General features: G+C 40.9%; 2 protein-coding genes across 3 annotated transcripts; both read right to left on the bottom strand.

Moving 5' to 3' along the window:
• Positions 1-1,452: 1,452 nt before the first annotated feature.
• Positions 1,453-3,946, bottom strand: LOC310805819 (potassium voltage-gated channel subfamily V member 2-like; the record flags this gene model as incomplete). The annotated part of the gene is made up of 2 exons (XM_083671626.1): positions 1,453-1,743; positions 2,690-3,946. 2 exons carry the CDS (start codon positions 3,944-3,946, stop codon positions 1,453-1,455), a joined length of 1,548 nt encoding a protein of 515 aa, XP_083527752.1.
• A 5,481-nt stretch (positions 3,947-9,427) lies between these two features.
• On the bottom strand, positions 9,428-20,829 carry LOC310805365 (low-density lipoprotein receptor-like). Of its 2 annotated transcripts, XM_083671020.1 has the most exons (14): positions 20,765-20,829; positions 19,450-19,572; positions 17,820-18,191; positions 17,107-17,226; positions 16,284-16,409; positions 15,409-15,580; positions 14,821-15,036; positions 13,334-13,452; positions 12,997-13,136; positions 12,677-12,818; positions 12,423-12,548; positions 11,600-11,683; positions 11,048-11,205; positions 9,428-10,727 (listed from the first exon to the last, which is right to left on the bottom strand). In XM_083671020.1, exons 1-14 carry the CDS (start codon positions 20,820-20,822, stop codon positions 10,692-10,694), a joined length of 1,992 nt encoding a protein of 663 aa, XP_083527146.1. In that variant the 5' UTR covers positions 20,823-20,829; the 3' UTR covers positions 9,428-10,691. The 2 variants fall into 2 exon arrangements, with proteins under 2 accessions (XP_083527146.1, XP_083527145.1); XM_083671019.1 differs by lacking the exon at positions 9,428-10,727 and having other exon boundaries at positions 10,741-11,205.
• Between the last annotated feature and the right edge of the window lie 442 nt (positions 20,830-21,271).

Genomic DNA, 21,271 nt, shown 5'->3' with positions numbered 1-21,271 from the left:
ACACTTTGTTAGTGTTGCAATGTGGTTCATGACCATCTGTTCGGTAGAGTTTAAACAATGACACAACTATACTTAAAACTGTGTCTCGTGGACTTATACAGGAACTGCTCTATCGTAACAGGAAGTATCTACAGATGGCCCTATCTGTCCCTGACCTCAGGGGCCACGCACATCCTCCACTGTACATCCTCTCATAGCGGTCTATTGCAATTTCCTTGCGCTCTGCGCCTTTTACGCACTTCTGGCTCTGCACTTTCCAAGATTTGGTATTCCCATTTTGAAATGGTGCGCGCATATCTCGCCAAATAGTTCCAGATTTTACGCACGTGGAAAATCACACCCTCTGGTCATAAATTAGTTCAATTCAAGATAGTTTTGTCTGAGGAATGCCTGTCCTATGTCTATAAAACCTTTCTTTTGATGTCTATAAAACCTTTCTTTCTTTGGTAAAATACAAAAACTGGAATCACATAATTATCATTAGGCTAACTAAATATCCTGTGTTTTGCCATAGCCCACCTGGTTTGGAGTGGAATTGAATTGTGGAGAATAATGCGCCTCGTTTGCCACGTGAAACTTCTAATGTGGGGATTAATTGTGCTTGAGGGGGATCTTCAAAGCAGTACAACATGTGTCCTCTCTATCGTTTCAATATATATCGTTTCAATATATATCGATTTCACTGAAATTATCTAAACCAGGCACAGAAAGATGTATATGCTAACAAAATAATGTTTCGTCCATAGTGCTACCAATCAATCATTCATCACCGCTGTCCATGGTGCTTATATTGTGTCGCGAAATCAGTGGTGGAAACATTGCCAAGGTAAGTCTTCAACTGTCTGTTAGAATTGTTGTGGAGCACTCAAGTGTTTGCAAAGATTGTAACATTTGTTCCCAAAAGTAGCTTTGGTAAAACAGTCATCAAACATGTTCAAAATGTACATAACACAACACAGCAGTTCCAATATCCATGGATAGAGCACACCCTTCGTCATCCATAAAATACTAAAAGCAAAAGATACAATTTCGAACCCTGCTAATAGTGTTGCTGGACTTAATACAGCCTCTCCAGCGCGCAGGGAACATGGAGATTTTGCTCATAAAATATCAGATGAGAATGCGCGTATCTATGAAATTCATGAGACACACCCCTCAAATGCGAGTTTCTCCGCCCCAAGTGCACAGGTGGCCCGCTGGCGCATACTGGACTGACATTGGAATACGCGCTGGAGCTCCGCACACACATTTGGCGCTCAAAGCACAGATCTGCGTGCGTAATGTGGTGCACAAGAAACTAATCACTGCTTAGTGTCCATTGTCCCTCATACGACCCCTCCCCATTGTGATGAGATCAGGAGCTCCATTTCACTCCCATTGATCAAATCTCTCTTTACCTGCAGAGGGGGTTCTTGAGATGTCATGTCAGAAACAGTAGAACCTTCCTGAAGCTCAGTGGGTGCACTCCTGCCGATTGTGTTCTTCCGAGTTATCCTCAGAAGGATTGAAGCACACGTCCAGTTTGCCTCGGAGACGAGCTTTGAGCTTGAATCTGCGCTGCACACCGGTGTTGATGTACTCCTGGGCCTTCAGCTTGGCGTAGTAGTCCGAGAACTTGTTGAAGAGAATAGAGATGGGCATGCCGTTTAAGATGATGCCAAAAGAGATGCAGGCGAATGCGACCACACGACCCAGCAGGGACACGGGCACCACATCCCCATATCCCACAGTGGAGATGCTCACCTTGGGTAGAAGAAAGAGACACTCTCAGGGAGACAAATTCACAAAGAAAGCACAGACTTCATTTCTAAACTTCCTCTGTTGTTATTGTATGTTATTATTATTATGTTTGTAATAATCACCACGTGACACAGTCTGAGCATTAACTCAACGTGCGTTTACTTTTTCTAGCTAGTCACAGAACAGAGCAATACATCACAAATCATCACTCAAGCGTCACACAACAATCGCAGCACAATCCAACACTGCTATTCGAACTCTGATGCATCACTGCTAACTCAGTGTGCAGACATAACAATTATGGTTTTTTTGTCGTCACTGACACAGTGATGGAAATGGCTGACATTGTAAAGATAGTGTTTTTCATGAAAAGGGGCTTGTCCGCTGTCTTCATTTGGTCTTATCCTTTGGAAACAATTTTTATTCTTGATGAGAAAAATGCTCCGTGTGAGTACTGTAGCCTGCTGTACTAGAAGGAACTACTGGCCAAATATACTCCAATGGAGATACACACATACTATAGAACAAAGTGAAAGTGAAAAAAATGAGAAGTAGCAATTACCAAAGGACATCTGAGAATCAAGGAAATAATTCACATTTACCTTTCCCACATTCCCAAATCCAAAATGCTGTGACTACAACAGCATCACAAAAATTCAGATTGTATTTCACATGTCCTCGGATTACAATCGAGACAGGACTAATCCCTGAAGTATTTAATTCTGAATCTAAATTTAATGTATGTTGGAGCAACATGCAAACGTAATATAATCCAATATGGTCACAAAAGATAAATACTTGATATGTGACATATATTAGGAGAATTGTATTTAATGGGGCAATCTGGGATTCAAACAACAAAGCAGTCACCCCGCCACTTATTTTGGTAAACAAAGACAAAGGTGGGAGGCAAACCAACTCTGTGTAATGATTAAGTATTGGTACTCACCGCAGCCCACCACCAGGCATCGGGAATGCTGCTGAAGGGCGAGCCCTCTGTGTCTCGCTCTGCAGAATGCAGAAGGGCAGAGAAGGTGAAGATGCCCATGGCGATGAAGAGGAAAAGGCAACACACCTGATGATAGCACTGACGCAGTGTGAACCCAAACGCCCTCATGCCAGTGGAGTGGCGAGCCAGCTTCAGGATCCGGAAGATCCTCATCAGCTTCATCATTTTGAGCACCTTGCTGACACCAGCCGTGGCCTTGGGGTCCTCCTGGGTGCTTTGGTCCTCCGCTTCAGCAAATACTTCAAATATCAGCTGGATAAAGTAGGGCATGACAGCCGCCAGGTCCACAAAGTTGAGGGTGCCCTTTACAAACTGTTTGATGTCACACGTGGTGAGCAGACGCAGGAAGTACTCAAGGGTGAAGAAGAGGATGGAGAAAATCTCCACCCATTCCATATAGGTTTTGTCATAGAGGGTGTGGGTCTTCAGCTCCTTCACTGTGTTGAGTGTCATGGCCACGATGGAGATGATCACCAGCAGGTTGGAGAAAATAGCAAATGCTTTAGCAGACAGTGAGGAGTAAGGGTTTTCCATGAGGTCCCAGAGGTCCTTGCGGATCCCACCTAGGAACAGGTTCTTGTAGCCCTCGTCGTCATGATTCACCTCAATCTCTGCCATCAGCTCCTTCTCCACCTTCATGTAATCCTTCAGCTCGTCCACTTTCTCTTCAAACAGAATCCTGCAGCAGCGCTGGGTGTGCTTCAGGTTCAGGCCCCAGTATTGCATCTCCTCCTCAAAGCTGATGGGGCACAATTCCTGCATGACCCACAGCACTCCGCTGTTATAGAAATTGAAGATGTAGTGAAAGAAGGCAGGGTCACGGTCAAAGAAGAACTCGTCTGTGAGCACTGAGTAGTCATCACACAGGATGAGCTGCTTGACACGGTCGGTGCACAGGACCAAGGAGCCTATCCGAGTGCAAGGGTATCTGATGGCCATTTGCTTGGCGATGTGGAACACTTTGCCCCCTACATTGATGTTGATGGTTAGTTTTTTCTGTCTTAGTATCTTCTTTGCTTTGGAACTTTCTACCACAGGAGGACTGTCCAGGTTGTCCATAGAGTTCCATGCCTTGACAGTACTCCCCTGGGAAAAAGGGAAGGCTTTTTCCTCCTTGACACTCTCTGAAAAACGGACACCAAGACAATTTATGGTTGAGCGGCGCTTCTTAAGTTGCGGAACACGATCAGAATCCATAATGATAAATTTACAAGGCAAGAAGTCTTTATCACAGAACTGAAGAAATATATCGAAAACGCCTAGGAAAAAGGCTTTATCAACCCAGTGTACCAAAGGTGCTGAATCACCTAAAATAGCTCAGCAATCCTCCAGGCATAGACATCCCATTCAGTAGTCAGTCCTCCTGCCATACTCAATCAGCAGTGGCCTCTCTGAGAGGAATAAATCCTCCTCTCCTTGTTGAAGAGAATAGAGAATGGCATGAGAATAGAGATGTGCAGTCAATGACCCGTGTGGGAAAGAGAGCGAGAAGCCATTTGATTCATGAGACCAGAAGATCAAGCGGATGCATAAAGGATTTCCTCCTCCTCTGATCTAATCCCCTGCTCTTTCTTAAGCAGTTATAAATAAAGGAGGTCGGATTACTGCCCAACGTTGATCAGAGATTTGGAAGAGGGAAGGGGATGGTGGCTGACTGCTACCATTTGGTGGCATGGCTCATCAACTGAATGAATCTTTTCTCTTTGCACCCATGACATTCTTCTCACATCCTGTAGAGACCACAGCCTCTCTGAGTTTACTTTCTTTTTCTCCATACATTTCTATCATTCTGACTTGGTAGTTACACCCCCTTTCAAAAGGTTCACCTTTTGTTGCACCAGAGCCTGCAATGGAAATACATTAAATGAGGATGTTTTCCCACTGATCTAGACAGCCTACTGGACACTTTCAAAGTGAAAGAAACATTCTAAAAAAATTATTAAAAATTAAAAACAGAGAAGACCTGTTTGCAAAAGCCTTGCTATGGCTCTCTAAAAAATAGCGTGTGTTCGATGTCACATGTGGTGAGCAGACGGAGGAAGTACTGTACAATACAATAAAGAAAAAGGAACAGATTAAAAAACAAGAACAACCAAAACATTAACAAAGTGCTGTAGAATACAGTGCAAGAGCAGATTAAAAACAAAAACAACTATAACATAATTAATCAATACAATAAAATCACTCAATCTAGTTACATAGATAGTTGATCAATACAATAAAATCAGCAGAGATAGCAGCATAGATAAAATGCTAATTGAAAGCTAAATTGAAAAGATTTAGATTTGATTTCTTGAGGTACCGTATTCCACAGTTTAGGGGCATAGTTAATAAATGCTGCATCACCAACTTTCTTTTCGGTTTTGATAGTAACCTTCAATAAGCCAGCAGCAGAGGATCTGAGTGCTCCTGAGGGTGTATAGATTGTCTGCGAATCAGTAAGGTAGGATGGTCCCAGCCCATTTAGTGCTTTAAATACGAGTAGAAGGACTTTTAAGTCAATTCTAAATGATATAGGGAGCCAGTGCAGAGCAGTTAAGACTGGAGTGATATGCTCTCTCCTCTTAGTTTTTATCAGTAGCCTAGCAGCAGAGTTTTGAATTAGTTGGGGCCTGTCTATAGACTTCTTGGAGGGGCCAGTAAAAAGTGTATTACAGTAGTCAAGTCTACATGAAATAAAAGCATGAATCAGTTTTTCAGCATCCCGCTGAGTTAAAAAAACGGCCGTACCTTGGCAATGTTTCTCAGATGAAAAAAGGGCGTCTTGATCACCTTGCTAATGTGGGAATTAAAACTCAGATCAGAGTCTAAGATAACACCAAGACTTGTAACCTCTGACTTAATCAAGGGAGTTAGATTCCCAGGGCTGTTTAAAAGCATAGCCTGTTTGTCTTTGGGGCCAAGTAAGAGGATTTCAGTTTTGTCCTCATTTAGCTTTAAAAAGTTATTGTTCATCCGTTTATTGACAATTGCAACACTGTCAAAGACTTGCTTAAAGAATGCAGTGGGGACAGGGTCAAGATGAGAGGTGGACGAGTTGCTCTCGGCTACAGTTTTCTAAAGTTTTGCTGCAGAAATGCTCATGAATCTTTCCATTGTCACATGCTTATTACGTGTTTTATTATACCATTTGGTGCCATGGCTCATCAACTGAGTGAATCTTTTCTCTTTGCACCCATGACATTCTTCTCACATCCTGTAGAGACCACATCCTCTCTGAGTTGACTTTCTTTTTCTCCATTTCCCCATTTTCCTTTTTCTATCATTCTGACTTGGTAGTTACACCCGTTTTCAAAAGGTTCACCTACATTAAATGAGGATGTTTTCCCACTGATCTATACAGCCTACTGGACACTTTCAAAGTGAAAGAAACATTCTAAAAAATGTATTAAAAATTAAAAACAGAGAAGACCTGTTTGCAAAAGCCTTGCTATGGCTCTCTTAAAAATAGCTTGTGTTCGTTGTCACATGTGTGTGGCAAACTCTTCAAATTTCGAAGCAGAGGCTTGTGAGAGAAAGTCAGTAGAAGGGGCAGGATTTAGCAGCTGGTTAATAGTTGAAAACAATATTCTAGCGTTGCCAGCATTGTCACTAATCATCTGAGACAAATCTGTTTTTCTTGTTGCGCATGCTGCCTTATTATAGTCAGCTATTGCTTCCTTATAAATGCCACAGTGAACCTGTAATTTGCTTTTTCTCCACTGCCTTTCCGCCAACATGCACCTTCTCTTAAGCTCTTTAACAGAGTTGTTTAACCATGGAGATGTTTTCTCACGTGACCTCTTTTTAAACCTTGAGTGGAGTTTAGAGCACTAGACATGATATTGTTAAAGGCATCCACCATTTCATTCAGTGAATAGGTTTGAATACATGGATCAAAAGAAGAATAGGATTTGAATGCAGTCCACAGTTTCAGCCTCATAGCTCATAACAGAAAGAGCTGCAGACCACTCGTGGAGCAGCCAGCGAGCGTAGTTAGGTGCCCTCCTGCTTCACTTTGCACATTGACAATGGACCACAAACATAGAACTACAGTAACAAGTTTAAAAGTGCCCAGAGGTCTTGGCATGCAAAACAAAAAAACGTTTTTAAAACATTTTTACATAAATCGGTGAGTAGCTTGATTTAATGTGGGGCATACTATTCAGAAAAGAAAATGCAGCTTATTTTTACAGCTTAAAGACTACATTTTGAATAACGCGCTTTGTGTAGGAACATTAACGCATCACCGTTCTTTGCGATAACGAAGCCATTGTTGTTATAATAAACAAAGGACGCTCTACTGCCCTAGAAATCATGCCCCTCGTCAGGCACTCCACCTGGCTGCCACTCGAAATTGTATTATTAAAGCTGAACACACCCGGGCACTTTAACACTGTAGCTGACGCTGTCCCCATTTCAAAGTTGATTAGAGATTTTGAACAGGGAAGGGGATGGTGGCTGACTGCTACCATTTGGTGACATGTATTCCCACTGATCTACATAGCCTACTTGACACTTTCAAAATGAAAGAAACATTCCAAAAAATGACGTGCTTTGTGTAGGAACATAAACGCATCACCGTTCATTGCGATAACGAAGCCACTGTTGTTATAGTAAACAAAGGACGCTCCTCTACCGCAGAAATCATGCCCCTCGTCAGGCACCTTACTTGGCTGTCACTAGAACACTTTTTTAGAATGTTTCCTTCACATCCCGGGGACATTAACACTGTAGCTGACGCACTGTCCCATTTCTATTTCCAGGAGTTGCCCCACCTGTGCACCACAGCCAGCAGTGTTCCAGTGCCCCTTCTACCGCACTCGGAAATGCATCGGAACACAATCGATACTGCAAAAAGCTACATAAGTGATGACCTAGTCTCGCGTACCCATACCTCCAAATCACATTGTTCTAACGCCTCCTTTGGTGGTCTGGAGAATTTTAGATTAACCGATCTGTCTTGGATTGAACTGATCAAACATTACCAACAATAATTAGCAAATAATCCATAGCGCGATTCGAATCAGCACCGTGCGGGTTGCAAAACAAGCTGTTAATTGCACGGCGGTTAGGCAGTATTACGCATTAACTCTGAGTGGTTAAGGCATGTCACTGTTGATCCCGAGGGCAAACAATATCCCACTACATAAAGCAATTATAAAGACACATTGCAATAATCCTGAAAGCAGGATAGAGGCCCTTATCAACAAAAGCGCTTAGATGAAGATGTGAAGGTGTGACCAAGCAAGGTTGCATGGCAGTCAATGAAAAAGCTCATGTATATGGAGGACTATATACAGTGCCTATAGAAAGTCATCATACTCCTTTGAAATAGTTACTATATTAGTCGTACAGCCTGAAATCAAAACCCATTTTCCAGCTTTATGTACAAATTTAGCCATACAACATCAAACTAATGAAAAAAAGGTTCTGAAAATTTATAAAAAATGAAAAACAAGAATAACAGGGTTGGAAAAGTCATCAGTCCCCTGATTTAATACTTTGTAGAGCCACCTTTTGCTGCAATTACAGCCATCAATCTGTTTGGATATGTCTCTACTAGCTTTGCACACCTAGATTGGAGAATATTTGCCCATTCTTCCTTGCAGAATTGTTCTAGTTCAGTCAAATTCCATGGTGAGCGGCAATGGACTGCTCTCTTCAAGTCCATCCACAGATTTTCTATCGGATTTAAGTCAGGGCTCAAGGACATTCACCTTTCTATCCTTAAGCCACTGCCTTGTTCTTTTGGCGGTATGTTTAGGATCGTTGTCGTGTTGGAAGGTGAATGACCTGCCCATCTTCAGCTGTCTAGCAGAGGGACACAGGTTGTCCTCAAGAATTTGGGTGTACTTGGCAGCATCCATTTTCCCTTCAATGGCCAATTGCCCAGTCCCCGCTGAAGAGAAACATCCCCACAACATAATGTTGCCACCACCATGCTTCACAGTAGGTATGGTGTGTTTTGGGTGGTGTGTTGTGTTTGGTTTTCGCCAAACATAGCGCTTGGAGTTCAGTCCAAAAAGTTCAATCTTAGTCTCGTCTGACCATAAAACCTTTTTCCACATGGCAACAGAATCTTCCAGGTGTGTTTTTGCATAGCACAAATGAGACTGACTGTGGCACTTTTTCGGAAAAGGCTTCTTTCTTGCTACCCTGCCATACAGGCCAGCTTTGTGTAAAGCTTGTGAGATTGTTGTCACATGCACAGACAGACCAGTCCCAGCCATAAAAACTTGTAAGTCCTTCAAAGTTGCCTTTGGCCTCTTGGTAGCTCTTGGTAGTTTGGACGGACGGTCTGATCTAGGCAAGGTGTTGGTGGTGCCATACGCCTTCCACTTCTTAATGATGCTCTGAACGGTACTCAGAGGGATAGCTAAAGCCTTCAAAATCTTTTTGTAGCCTTCACCTAACTTGTGCCTTCCTACAACTTTATCCCGGAGGCCTTTTGAAAGTACTTTTCCAACCATGGTGGATTCTTTGCAGAACCATGCACTTCTAGTAGTGAAATCCTCAAGAAACAGCTGGTTTTAATCAAAACCACTACAATTGATGTCAGGTGGGGGGCAATTAGCCTGGTGTTTGATCTGGAAGTTGATTGATTGCACCTGAGCAAGTTTATAATGGTATACTCTAAGGGGCTGATCACTTAACCAAACCAGGTATTTCACTAATTCATTTTTAATAATTGTCCAGAATTTTTTTACATTTTATTTTCACTTCGATGATGAGGTGTAATGTGACAAAAGGTAAAGATTTCACAGGGTATGATGACTTTCTATAGGCACTGTATATATATTTTATTTAATTCAATTTCAAGAGTTACTCTGTCAACGAGTAAAGATTCAATGAAAGAGCACCAAGAAACTATAAGTCAGGCTTCAATAACCTCAAATTTACAGAAAATAAATACAACCTCTTTTCATAATTAAATAATATAGCTCACTCAATATTCAGTAGTTTCAAGGTTCCATGGATTTAAACTGAATTTAGACAACTCATAACCATTTTATCATCAAAAACATATGTACTTTTCACTATGAGAAACAGAAACAAAAACATTAAATAAAGACATTATTTAGAAATTCCTAAATCAAACAATTTCAAAGAACAGCAAATAATTTACAGTTATCAAACATAAAGACAAATCATTATTGGTCAACGAAGGTATAGCAACTTATCTAAGCAAGGCAGACCAGTCACAAGAATTACATTTGACCTGTCACAATAATTGCAGTGCTCTATTACTCAAATGTAAGAGCCACATTGTGGCCCTTAGTGTCCATTTTACAATAAACACACTTTTCACGTGTTGTTCCCATGACACCGGATAAGAGCAAAAAATTGCATTTAACGAAAGGCAGTAAGCACAGCCCATATACCTCTTGAGTCTGCAGATTTAGTTTTTGTGCATATCTAATGGAGCAATATGGATGATGCGTCTGAAATCTTAATACTGAATGTTTAAGGGGAGTCATGGGAACATCAAATATCTGAAAAACAAAGCTCAAAGAGTGCAAACAGACATTAAGATCATGTCACAACTGCCTTTAGAGCTACAGGCCACCATTGAGGAGGGTTGTGTGTCCATCTTGACAGAAGCAAACTGATGATATACAAGGCCACCAGGACTGGAGTCAATTCTCTTTCAATTCCAGTTAAATCAGAAAATCATATACTAGAAAACTGTCCATGTTAAACTCATGAATTCAATTTCAACTAATTTACCTTGACTGTAATTGTGATGGAATTGACTCAGGGATGTATAGGGCACCATTCAAATTAAATCAGATGTAAGAAATTAGGATAGGGATGACGATTGGTCACAGGGAAGGCCTAGAAGACTTATTCCTCTCACATCCTGACCAGGGCTCTCCCCTCGTAAACTCTAAGACAACAGTGCAGGCTGGCATAGGGGGAGGCTGCTGATCACCTGTGGCTTCTTACACAAGACCTGGACTCAGTCACGATCCAAGTCCAGCTTAAGCAGAGTGTCCTGAGGGGTGAAGACAACACAGATCACATTCACTTAAGCCTTTTGATCTGACGTCACCCTGTAAGCTGTGGCAAGGTTGTTGGGATAGGTGTTGTTGGGGTCCATCAAAACATGTTATGCCATTCATAAATAGAATAATTGCAAATTACTTTTAATTAGGATGTTTTTGTTTTGATCATATAATTAATTAATTTAAATAGATTTTCCTTTTCAAATTCAAAGATTCACTCTAACATGTTTCACAGAGGGTAATATTACTCCTACATACACACCACTGCAGTGAAAAGGCACACATGAAACAGTTCATGAGCAGCAGTTACCTGGACAGGGCATGTTTCAGGACCCCTGACTGGCCTCTGAATAAGAGGGTCCTGAGACTCTTTCAGAGACATGTCTTGGAAAGTAAGTGTCCTGGAGGGCCTAAACTCTTCCCTCCACCACCACAATGCTATACCCACCAAGAGCACACTCAGGAACACTGCGCAACACAAAGAAAGACACCATTAAAGAAATTACTTTTCAAGAGACACCCTTTTAGTAAAGCTTGGAAACACTTTACATTATACTTTAATTAATTATACTTTTGCTAATTTGTAGACAGTTAACTATTAGTTTGTAAATAGTTTTAGTTTTTCAATCAGTTATAAACAGCTATTATAACTCACTCATTAGAAGTGTGTGGTCTTCACTTCGATGCTGCCAAAAAGTGGCTTGCTCTAATCCTCTGTAAACCAAATCTATTTTAGTGAACAGAGGATTAGTTCAAGGCACTTTTTGGTATCCCAAGCACCAGAGTGGTGACCACAAAAAAACAAACACATAAGAGGGACAATATAAATACAATGGATGCTTGGCTAAACAACAAAACCCACCAATAAGTGAAAGGATTCCAGCAAATGTTGTATCAGATAGAGCTGGTGCTGGAACTGGAAGTGTTTGAGAAATGATTGTATGATCTGTAAAATGAAAAAAGGAAAGGCAAATGACATTCCAAACTCCAAAAAATGGCATTGTTTGTAAACAATGTAATTGTAAACAAACACTGTATAGCTTCAAAACATGGTTAAAACTAAATAATTTTGATCTAATGGATGGGCAGACCTTGCATCCATAGCTCTGTCTATGAATTTCAGTTATATTCCTCCAGCCCCATCCCTCTACTGTTTACACAAAATAAAATGGTGAGGTGATTGTTTTGTTGTTCTTTGAATCCCAGATTGCTAAATCCTGACTAAATCACAATTGCAATGGAGAATCTCATTTGAAGATGCTTTTTGGTCTAGGAGTAGGCTTACAGTTACTAAGCCAAATGAGAATTTCACGTTGTTCAGTTCACTGCATATTGATAAACGATTTGCTGTTCAATCTAAGTTGTTATGACAGCTTAATCCATCCATCGAATTATTCGTTATACTCAGTTATATTCCATTTCCAAAAAGCATTCTTAAAACATACCACCTCCAATTTCTGTTTGCCAACCATTGTAATTTCCAGTAATGGTTTATGCCACCCCCCCCCCTGATTTTCTATAATAAAGACATAAAGACAATAATTTCAGAATGTCTGGTGCTCTATCTGTGCTTTATCAGAGGAATATGTGCCGATGCAGATATTTCTGTAAAAGGTGAATATCGCCAGAAATATAGGTGTAAGGAACCATCGAACATTGACCTTTGGGTGGATTATCCCACTCACCATGGCCATTATCATCCCCTTTGTCTTGAGGAATGCAGATAAACTGGGGTGTGCGCATTTCAGCAAACAGGTCTGGCACACACTGATGTGGACAAACCATTTTCAAACTTCCACACATGGCAGGACCTGATAGATAGAACAAAACAGAAGGTAGTCAGACTATTGATGGACAACTGTTGACACAAACTTGGACCAAACAATGTGCGACATGGATTTTGTGATTTGTTCATTGCATGTCATGAACTGACACGCACCGCTTGGTTGAAGAACTGGGTGAACCAGTACTAGACCACCTGGGGATGTGAGGCTGGGAAGCAGAATTCTGAAGAGGCTACCATTGTGCTTATCAGCGCTACAGATTGAGTGGGTGGCCTCTTCACTCCAGTACAGATGTCCCTGTGAAGGAAGTGAGAGTCATTCATTCAGCCATATGACTGACAAAAATAGATTTCATCTCAATTAGACTAATCTGGATAAATAAAGGTTAATTAAATATAATGGCAAAGGCGTCCATTTAACAACACTTCAGTTCTGTATTGTATAATAGGTAATAGAGTCAGTTACAAGTCAGTACCTCAAATACTGCCAATCCAAAGGGCCTGTCAAGGTATCCGTTGGACTCCACCACTGTTTTGCGGTGCTGCCCCTCAAACCCAACTCTTGAGATGGTGCGCATTCCTGAGTCAGCCCAGTACAGAAGTTGCCGAGGCATGTCTATATATTAAAAAAATTAAATAATAATAATAATAATTATTGAACATTCGTATAAATCAAATTGTGTTTCAATCAAACCAGCATTTCTGCCTTTGAAAATCCTAAAACAAAAAGGATTGACTATTGATCCCCACACTAACCATTTAAACAATTGTTTCATTTGTGTAGGACACATGTATAAAAACAGCCAAACTTACCCAGAGAGATAGCGACTGGGTTGCGTATGACTGAGGTGACCAATGGCACGCTGCCTTGCCCATCCATATATGCACGCACAATCCTGGGGGAACTGCCACAGTCTGCCCAAAACAGAAGCCTGTAGAAAAAGAGGAGCACTCCATTAGTACAGTGGATATGGTTCTGACATCCTACTTTCTACTTTAAGACTTCCACCAGATCAGAATAGTGTTGGCAGATGGACACAAAGGACCCAACTTTCCAATAGTTTTTACAGTTCAAAGTTCAAACTGTTAAGGGCATTTTACAAGGTCTCCACATTGCCACGTGGTGATGTCATTTTTTTGTACTCGGTGCGTGCGTAGCTCCCAGCTGCAGAGAAAAATTCTAAGTTGCACGCCTACTGCTGGGACCATATATAGTGAAAAATGTATACACTCATTGCACTGTAAGTCGCTTTGGATAAAAGCGTCAGCTAAATGGCATACATTATTACCTCACGAAGCCCTTGGGTGGCACCCTTTATGGAATTTTGGTATGGGAAATGGGAAAGTGAAGCATTTTTTCTTACAACAAGGTTAAAGTAGAGATTATCATCTTTTATTTGATGGATTTGTGTAAATATTGGCTTCACCATTTAGAAAAGACAACTCTTTTTATACATAGTGCCCCTATTTCAGGGGACCAAAATTAATGGGACAATTAGCTTGACAGGGGTTTCTGGTTAGTCAGAGGTGTGTTCTGTCACATACAGTGCCTTCGGAAAGTATTCAGACCCCTTCACTTTTTCCACATTTTGTTGTATTATAGACTCAATTTAAAATGGATTAAATTAAAAGAATTTGCCATCAATCCACACAGAGCTGGTCATCCTAATCTACACAGTGTGTAATTGATTCCTATGCAAATCAGAGACCCTATAAAAACAAGACATTAATTCCAAAATTACATGAACTATTATTCTTCCATTAAGATGGACTCAATTCAACTTATTGAGTGATTTGGTGATGACATTTTTGCATTTTAGCTAATTTTAAGAGTGTCATAGCAAAGGGTCTGAATACTTATGTACATGAGGTATTTCTGTATTTGAATTTTAATAAATTTAATTGATTTTAAAAAAATTGAAATTTCTAAAAACGTGTTTTCGCTTTGTCATTCTGGGGTATTGTGTGTGGATTGATGGCAAATTTTAAATTTTTTTACATTTAATCCATTTTAAATTGAGTCTATAACACAACAAAATGTGGAAAAAGTGAAGGGGTCTGAATACTTTCCGAAGGCACTGTGAGTTGTGCAGGCATAAGAGAGCTGTCAAGGTCTAGTATTGATTCTAGGCTTTGTGTTTGCCTTTGGAGTCGGCAATTGACATCTGTCAACCTGACAACCAAAGAGGTGTCAATGAAGGTCAAGGAAGCCATTATTAGGACTAAAACTGAAAAAACGTATCAGAAAATCAACAATTTGGAACATCAAGAGCAGGCTCTAGGACACTCCAGTAACTGACCCCAGTAAGGGTTCCACAGCCACCCCAGTGGGCATAGCAAGCCCTCCAATAAGAAGGCGTTGTGCAGAGCCATCCAGAGGGGCTACGTTGATGGAATGAGTGTCAGCATTGGTCCAGTAGAGAAGCTTGTGGATCCAGTCCACAGCCAGTCCTGAGATGGAACCATGGCCTTTTAATACCAGAGAAGGCTTCTGGGACTTTCCATCCATGGAGACCCTAGTATGCATGGGAAATGCAGGGGTGGATCAGATGTATGGGAACTGACATATATTTTACAGTGTGGCAGTAATAATGTAGGGCCAGATTTAGAAAATTCTTTTTTTGCAGATGGGGTCATGGAAAAAAAGGGTTATATGACATCAGTAGTGTTCACCAGTTTTTGCAGATGGGGTCATGGAAAAAAAGGGTTATATGACATCAGTAGTGTTCAAAAAGTAAAAAGTATCAGTTGGAGACTATATATTTCAGCTTTATTTAATTTGTATTCAGAAAGAAGGAGAAATCTTCTCAATCGAGCACTGTGTGACAGTGATACGGACTCCCTCACAGTCGAAAAGGGTAGCTAATTTGCTCTCTGAGGTGTGTTACCTATAGATAGAGCCTTGCCCTGGCTTTGCCCAGTACAGAGTGCGGTTTGTAGCGAGGGCGGCCACAGGTCCTGGTCCCAGCAAGTGTGCTGCCAACTCCCTGTACTGTGTAGCTGCAGTGCTGACCTGCCGTACCCCCTCAGAGCTGCTGAAAACCAGCTGAGCCACGTCCCCTGTGAGCAAACACAGAGGTTTAAAAAGCACTCAACCATGATTGACATTTCAATACGATGCTGTCAAGCATGTTGACATAGACAAGCTTACACATGCTGAGCACACATAGGCCCACGTATGGGTCAACATGAAATACATCATGAAATAGATTTGCTATGAACTTGAAGAAGTAAATTCCTCTCCTTTGATGAAAGGGATCAGCAATTAAAGGATAACTGAATACAAAGCAGGAGACATTTTCTAAGAAATTCTCAATGCTCACTATATAATAGCCAGGTCATACTTATACCTTTGATGCTCTTAAAAAGCTGTTTTGCAACTCAACACACCCAAACCCTTGTTTCTCCCCTTGCTCATGCATGATGTCAAGGCCTATTATCATGTCAGGGTTCGGTGCGTCAGCAAAGTACGCTTCTATTCATCCCTACCAACTTGACAGCAAATATTGCCATTGGTTTAGATTGCTCTTCAAACTAGTGTGCCTTCTTTTTTAAGTGTACTGTAATAACACCAAAAAAAAAAAGACAGTTTACAATAAAAATGCTCATCAAAATCTATCCTACCCCTTTGCCTTGACTACTATCAGTTCTTAGCATTTATATCTGTGTGGGAAATGCCAAACATTGAGAGCACTGATGATATATGCTATATATCAGTTAACTTGAGATTTTGAGCAACTCTTTCAGTAGAATTTCACCTCACCTTTTGCCTTGCACTCCCCTGTCCTTGGGCTCATCAGGTAGCCCTCACGGCAGTGACAGGTAAACGTCCCGTTGACATGTACACAAAGCTGATCGCACATGTCGGTGTCTAGGCACTTATCAATTTCTGGGGGAAAGAGTGGGTATTTATTATTTCAAAGGTAATTCTGATATGAAAAACAACTAGAAGTATAGGCTCAATTCAATTCCAAACCAAAGTGTAGTATTTACTTTTTTACTCTTGAATAGTATAATTGTTGTTAACTTTGAGCTAAAGTCACACCTTCTTCCTTCCTAGGTATCTAATAAAAAAATCTAAATAGGTCACCAAATGGTTTCGGTACTGTTAAAGCCTACTACTATTACCAGGAAAACCCTTCTCACAGGTGGTATGCATGTGTGTACAGGCAGAAGTTTGATTGTAGTTTATACATTTTTAAGTAATCATTTGTTGAGTCTCTTGGTTTCACTTCTCTGGCACTAGCACACATTGGCTTGCTCAGAAACAGCGCAATAATGGAAAAGCTGCAACTGAATATCCTGGAGGCTGCCACTAGACGTGGATTCAAATTGTATTTTTCTTTCTTTCTTTTGAGCATTTCATTGAGCCTGCCTGGAGTGACTGATGGGCAGGGCTTACACTTTGGGGACTATTCCATTGTTTCCATTGCGCCAGGCAAGCTTAATCAACTCAAGCATTTTAAAACAAATACTACTTGAATTCCTCTAGCTGCCACATGATTTGTTGACTCCAAGTATAACAAAATACTGAACAACAGATTCATGGTGGTGCACTGGTCCGACTGTTAGCTCTTGCAACTCACCCTCACAGTGGGTATCCCTCACCAGCCTCATCCCACTGGGGCAGTCGCAGAGGAAGCCCATAGGCTGGTCCACACACAGGTGAGAGCAGCCGCCATTTTTCTCCAGACACTCATTCTGATCTACAATGGGAAAGATAATATGGCCAGTGACGGTGGGAAAGATAGGCTTAGTGTGTGACAGTTCAGAAACATTGGACCAATACATCAGTAAGGGGTAATGTAATGTTAGCATCAGTATAAAAGCAGGGGCACAGTTAGCAATCTATATACTGTCAACATAAAAGAAAATCCCTGCAAAACAACAACCATTAGGCTTATACAGTACATATTGTAACAGCTGGTTAATAAGGGTATAACAGAACATTTCTATAGTTTGTTAGTGCCTACCATTGGTAACATTACAGAGTGCATTTTCTTTAAAAGAAATCTTGTAAGATACACATTTGCAATACCTTGCATGCCTGTAACACTAATGTACCAACAAACAGCACTCTCTTTCTCAAATGTTGTTATGCATCAACAAAAGCAACAACTATACTATAAAAAATCTTATGAAATAAAAAAGGAATTAGGTAGGATCACTTTCTGTAATAACCAAAATCCAAATGAAAAAGTGCTACTTGGCGCTCTATCGCCCTCTGTTGGCCTATAAGAACTAGTGCGGCAGACAGGATATATAGTACAACAACAAAGTAACAATAATAGTATCTCACCACAGTTGTCCTCATCGCTCCCATCAGCACAGTCAGGTGAGTGGTCACACCTCCAGGAGTGAGGCACACACTGACCGTCACCACATCTGAACTCAGAGATGGAACATGTGTGAGGAGTCAGAGGATGGGCTGAGGGACACACACCCGCGCCCTCGTCCTGCCCGTCGGGGCAGTCAAACAGGCCATCACACAGCTTGGCCCTGGGCACACAGCTGCTCGTTCCTTCACAGAGGAAGGTGTCAGCTGTACAGTCCTGACAGGAGGCCTCGTCACTACCGTCACCACAGTCGTCAACGCCGTTGCAGCGAAAGTGCAGGGATACACATCGTCGAATACGGCAGGCAAACTCATCCTTTTTACAGTTGAGCAATCCTGAGAAAGTCACATTGAGGGTAATTGGTGTTCAGTCACTTTACATAAAGGACAAGATTTGCATTTCCGCAAAGTTTACACCTGTTATTTTCAGAGGGGAATAAAAACAAATCTATCACATTTAACTTCCTTACTCTACTTATAAGTAATTAAAAGCACTGAGGATGTGACAGCTGACAGTTTTAGAGACGTTTGGACCACATACAACATGCACTCCTCAATAAACTTTGATAAAACTTTGAGCCGCCACAGATTGATCCAGGTCCTGCAGACTTGGCTTTGGTCCAAAGGCTTTAAAGTTGCAGACTGTACTATGGTTCATACCTCAAGGTATTGAGCTGATATAACAGGTTTTTCGTAAGAGGTACCTTTCTCCTTTCTCCTCATTTTTAACAATAAATAACCAACTTTACAAATCTAGGATGCAAAGGATAGACCCTATTTTAGCTTTTTGTGGTCACTCTACTGCTGTAATACCTCTGATGTTCTTATATTGTGCAAATCTAGCATTTGAGTAACTACTTAATAGGCCTGGTCCATAGAATGTTCAAGACTATGAAAGTCTGTAGTTAAATTGGATGAACAGCGAAATCTGTAATTACATTATTTAAGAGAGGAGCAGAAACCATGAAAACAAACCTTAATCCAATTGACACACTATGTTAACTGGAAATACCCATGACTTACAATTAACTTTAAGTTCAGTGCAATTAAATCCATCAATTGGCTGCTCAAGTTCCAATGAATTGACCTATTGAACCAGAAAAGGGCTGGTAGTTATCAAGCCTCTTAGAGTAGGAAACAGCTCATACATGCTCTAAAATTCAGAGAGTGATGCACATTTGGCCCTACTTTACATATTAATAAAAACAAGTTATCAAGATTCTTTAGAAATAAAATAACTCATAACTCTGCAAGTATTTAGGAGAGCTCAGGAAGTGTCCTTGTTATGAGTTACTGATAGATGGCTACACACCATGGTCATATCAATTGATGGTACAATGATAGACAGATGTGTGGGCAAATAGATATCAAATATGACAGCCGTTCACAGACAAGTTTCCCGAAAGCTTTGTAGCACTCATCTTCTGCATAGCCTTCAATGGACTTTTGATGATTCTTGTGCTACATTGCCTTCTGTTAACCGACTCCATAGCGATATTATACTTTGACATCCCTACCCTACACTGATGTGTATTCAGAATGCCCTATGATCTAGTAACCATAAACCAGGGAAATCCTTGCCAGTGAGACTCACTGCAGCGAAGTTCATCCGAGCCATCCTCACAGTCTCTGTCCCCGTCACACACCCATAGGCGAGGAATACAACTCCCGTTCCTGCACTTCACCTGAGACTCCTCACAGGCTGGCAGAGTAAAGCCTATTGTGCATACAAAGAGAGAATCATTCATAGACAGATAATCAAGAGAGATAATCATAACCCTTACAGATACCAATCCTACAAATGAAAATGTCAAATGAATACACATGCGTTTTCAATGTATACATAAACATACATTATATTTTGGGAGTGAAGGGGTGGGGATTTGGGAGTGATATATATATGTTATATAGTCATATAGGGTAGATAGATCACTGGTAAGGGGCAACCCCATCTGTGACATTGGGATGTTGTGTGTGTGAATAGTTTTTGGGGCAGCAGGTAGCCTAGAGGTTAGAGAGACCGGCAGCAGCTGGGCTGTTTCGATCCCCACTCCAGGAGGGAGTGTGATAGAAAATGTATTGATAGCAAATGTATTGGTAGATGGATAGGAAGATATACATAGAAAATGTGCCAGCATACTACTGCCAGCCTGTAATTGCCAGTGTATTTCTGTTTGCTGATGTGTGCTAATGGTAGAAGGGTAAATGGCTGTGTGATTTATTCATTATTAGTGTTATGAGTGTTTTACTGAAGATAAGGTTAAACTGTATGGAGCGGTGTTCTGTGTTACTCCCATGCTTGCAAGCATTTAATAAATACTAAACTCATATTGTGGCGTTACAAGACTTTATTTCTTGATTCTCACCTCCAAGGAGCTATTAGTACAGAGTGGTTACCCTAGAATTTCAACCACAGGAGCCAGATGTGAGCTGGTGACTGGAGGGTTTCTGGCATCATAGCTCAGGTGCCCACACTGCCGTTGTGCCCTTGAGCAAGGCACTTAACCCTTAACTGCTCCAAGGAAAATTCCACATTCCAAACAGTTGATTGACAAATAAAACATTGTTTGTTGTTTGTTTGTATAGGGCCAAATCCAAATGTAAATATAATCCTATAGTCTCACCTGTCTGAAACAAGATTTTTCAGAAGAAAGAAACTGTCCCCCATCCAGTTATGCGTCATGGACCATAAACATGGTATTTCATCAATAATATTCACGTATAGCTGCTCATTATGGCAGCAGTATGTTCTTAAATTGTTGCCACCTCAGGCGAGGGGAGGTGTTAAATCCAGCAAATGTGCACCCACCTTCATGTGTATACTTGACCAAGTAACATTACGTCGTGCAAAAAAACAAATACAAACAAAACACACACACGTAACAATGTGATTGACAAGCTTATCTTACCCCAAATGTGAAGGCAATTTAGCAACTGAATAAAAATAAGTATGCCAAGGTGTCCCATGCTCGGTGTCTTCAGTTGGCTGCACAAGGCATGGCGCATGAGTATGACGTAATACATTTAGACGGGCTCGTTCAAAATGTTAAAAAAGTTTTCCGATCAATTCTGATTGATGTATTTATCCTGTATTTAACCAGATAAGTCACATTGAGATTCTCATCACTTTTTCAAGTGAGCCCTGCTCAAAAAGACATGTACACAAAAGTTACACAGACACAGATGACACAACACAGTGTGTAACATACTGTAGAGTTAAAAAGCGCATAAACAGTGCAAAGCGCATAACATTAAAACATGAGTTAGCTAGTTAACTGGAGATCCATGGTCAACAGCCCTCCAATCTGGTATTTAAAATTATCAATCAAAATAAAATGGTCAAGTTTCAAATCCTTTTGTAAAAAGGTTCCATGATGATGGGACAGCATAGCTAAAAGCACTTTTACCGAATTCAG

The sequence above is a fragment of the Argentina silus genome (genome assembly GCF_951799395.1).
Source record: "Argentina silus genome assembly, chromosome: 6".
Lineage (NCBI taxonomy): Eukaryota > Metazoa > Chordata > Actinopteri > Argentiniformes > Argentinidae > Argentina > Argentina silus.
Note: the sequence above shows the minus strand (reverse complement) of the source record. Positions and strands in the feature narration are given on the sequence as shown.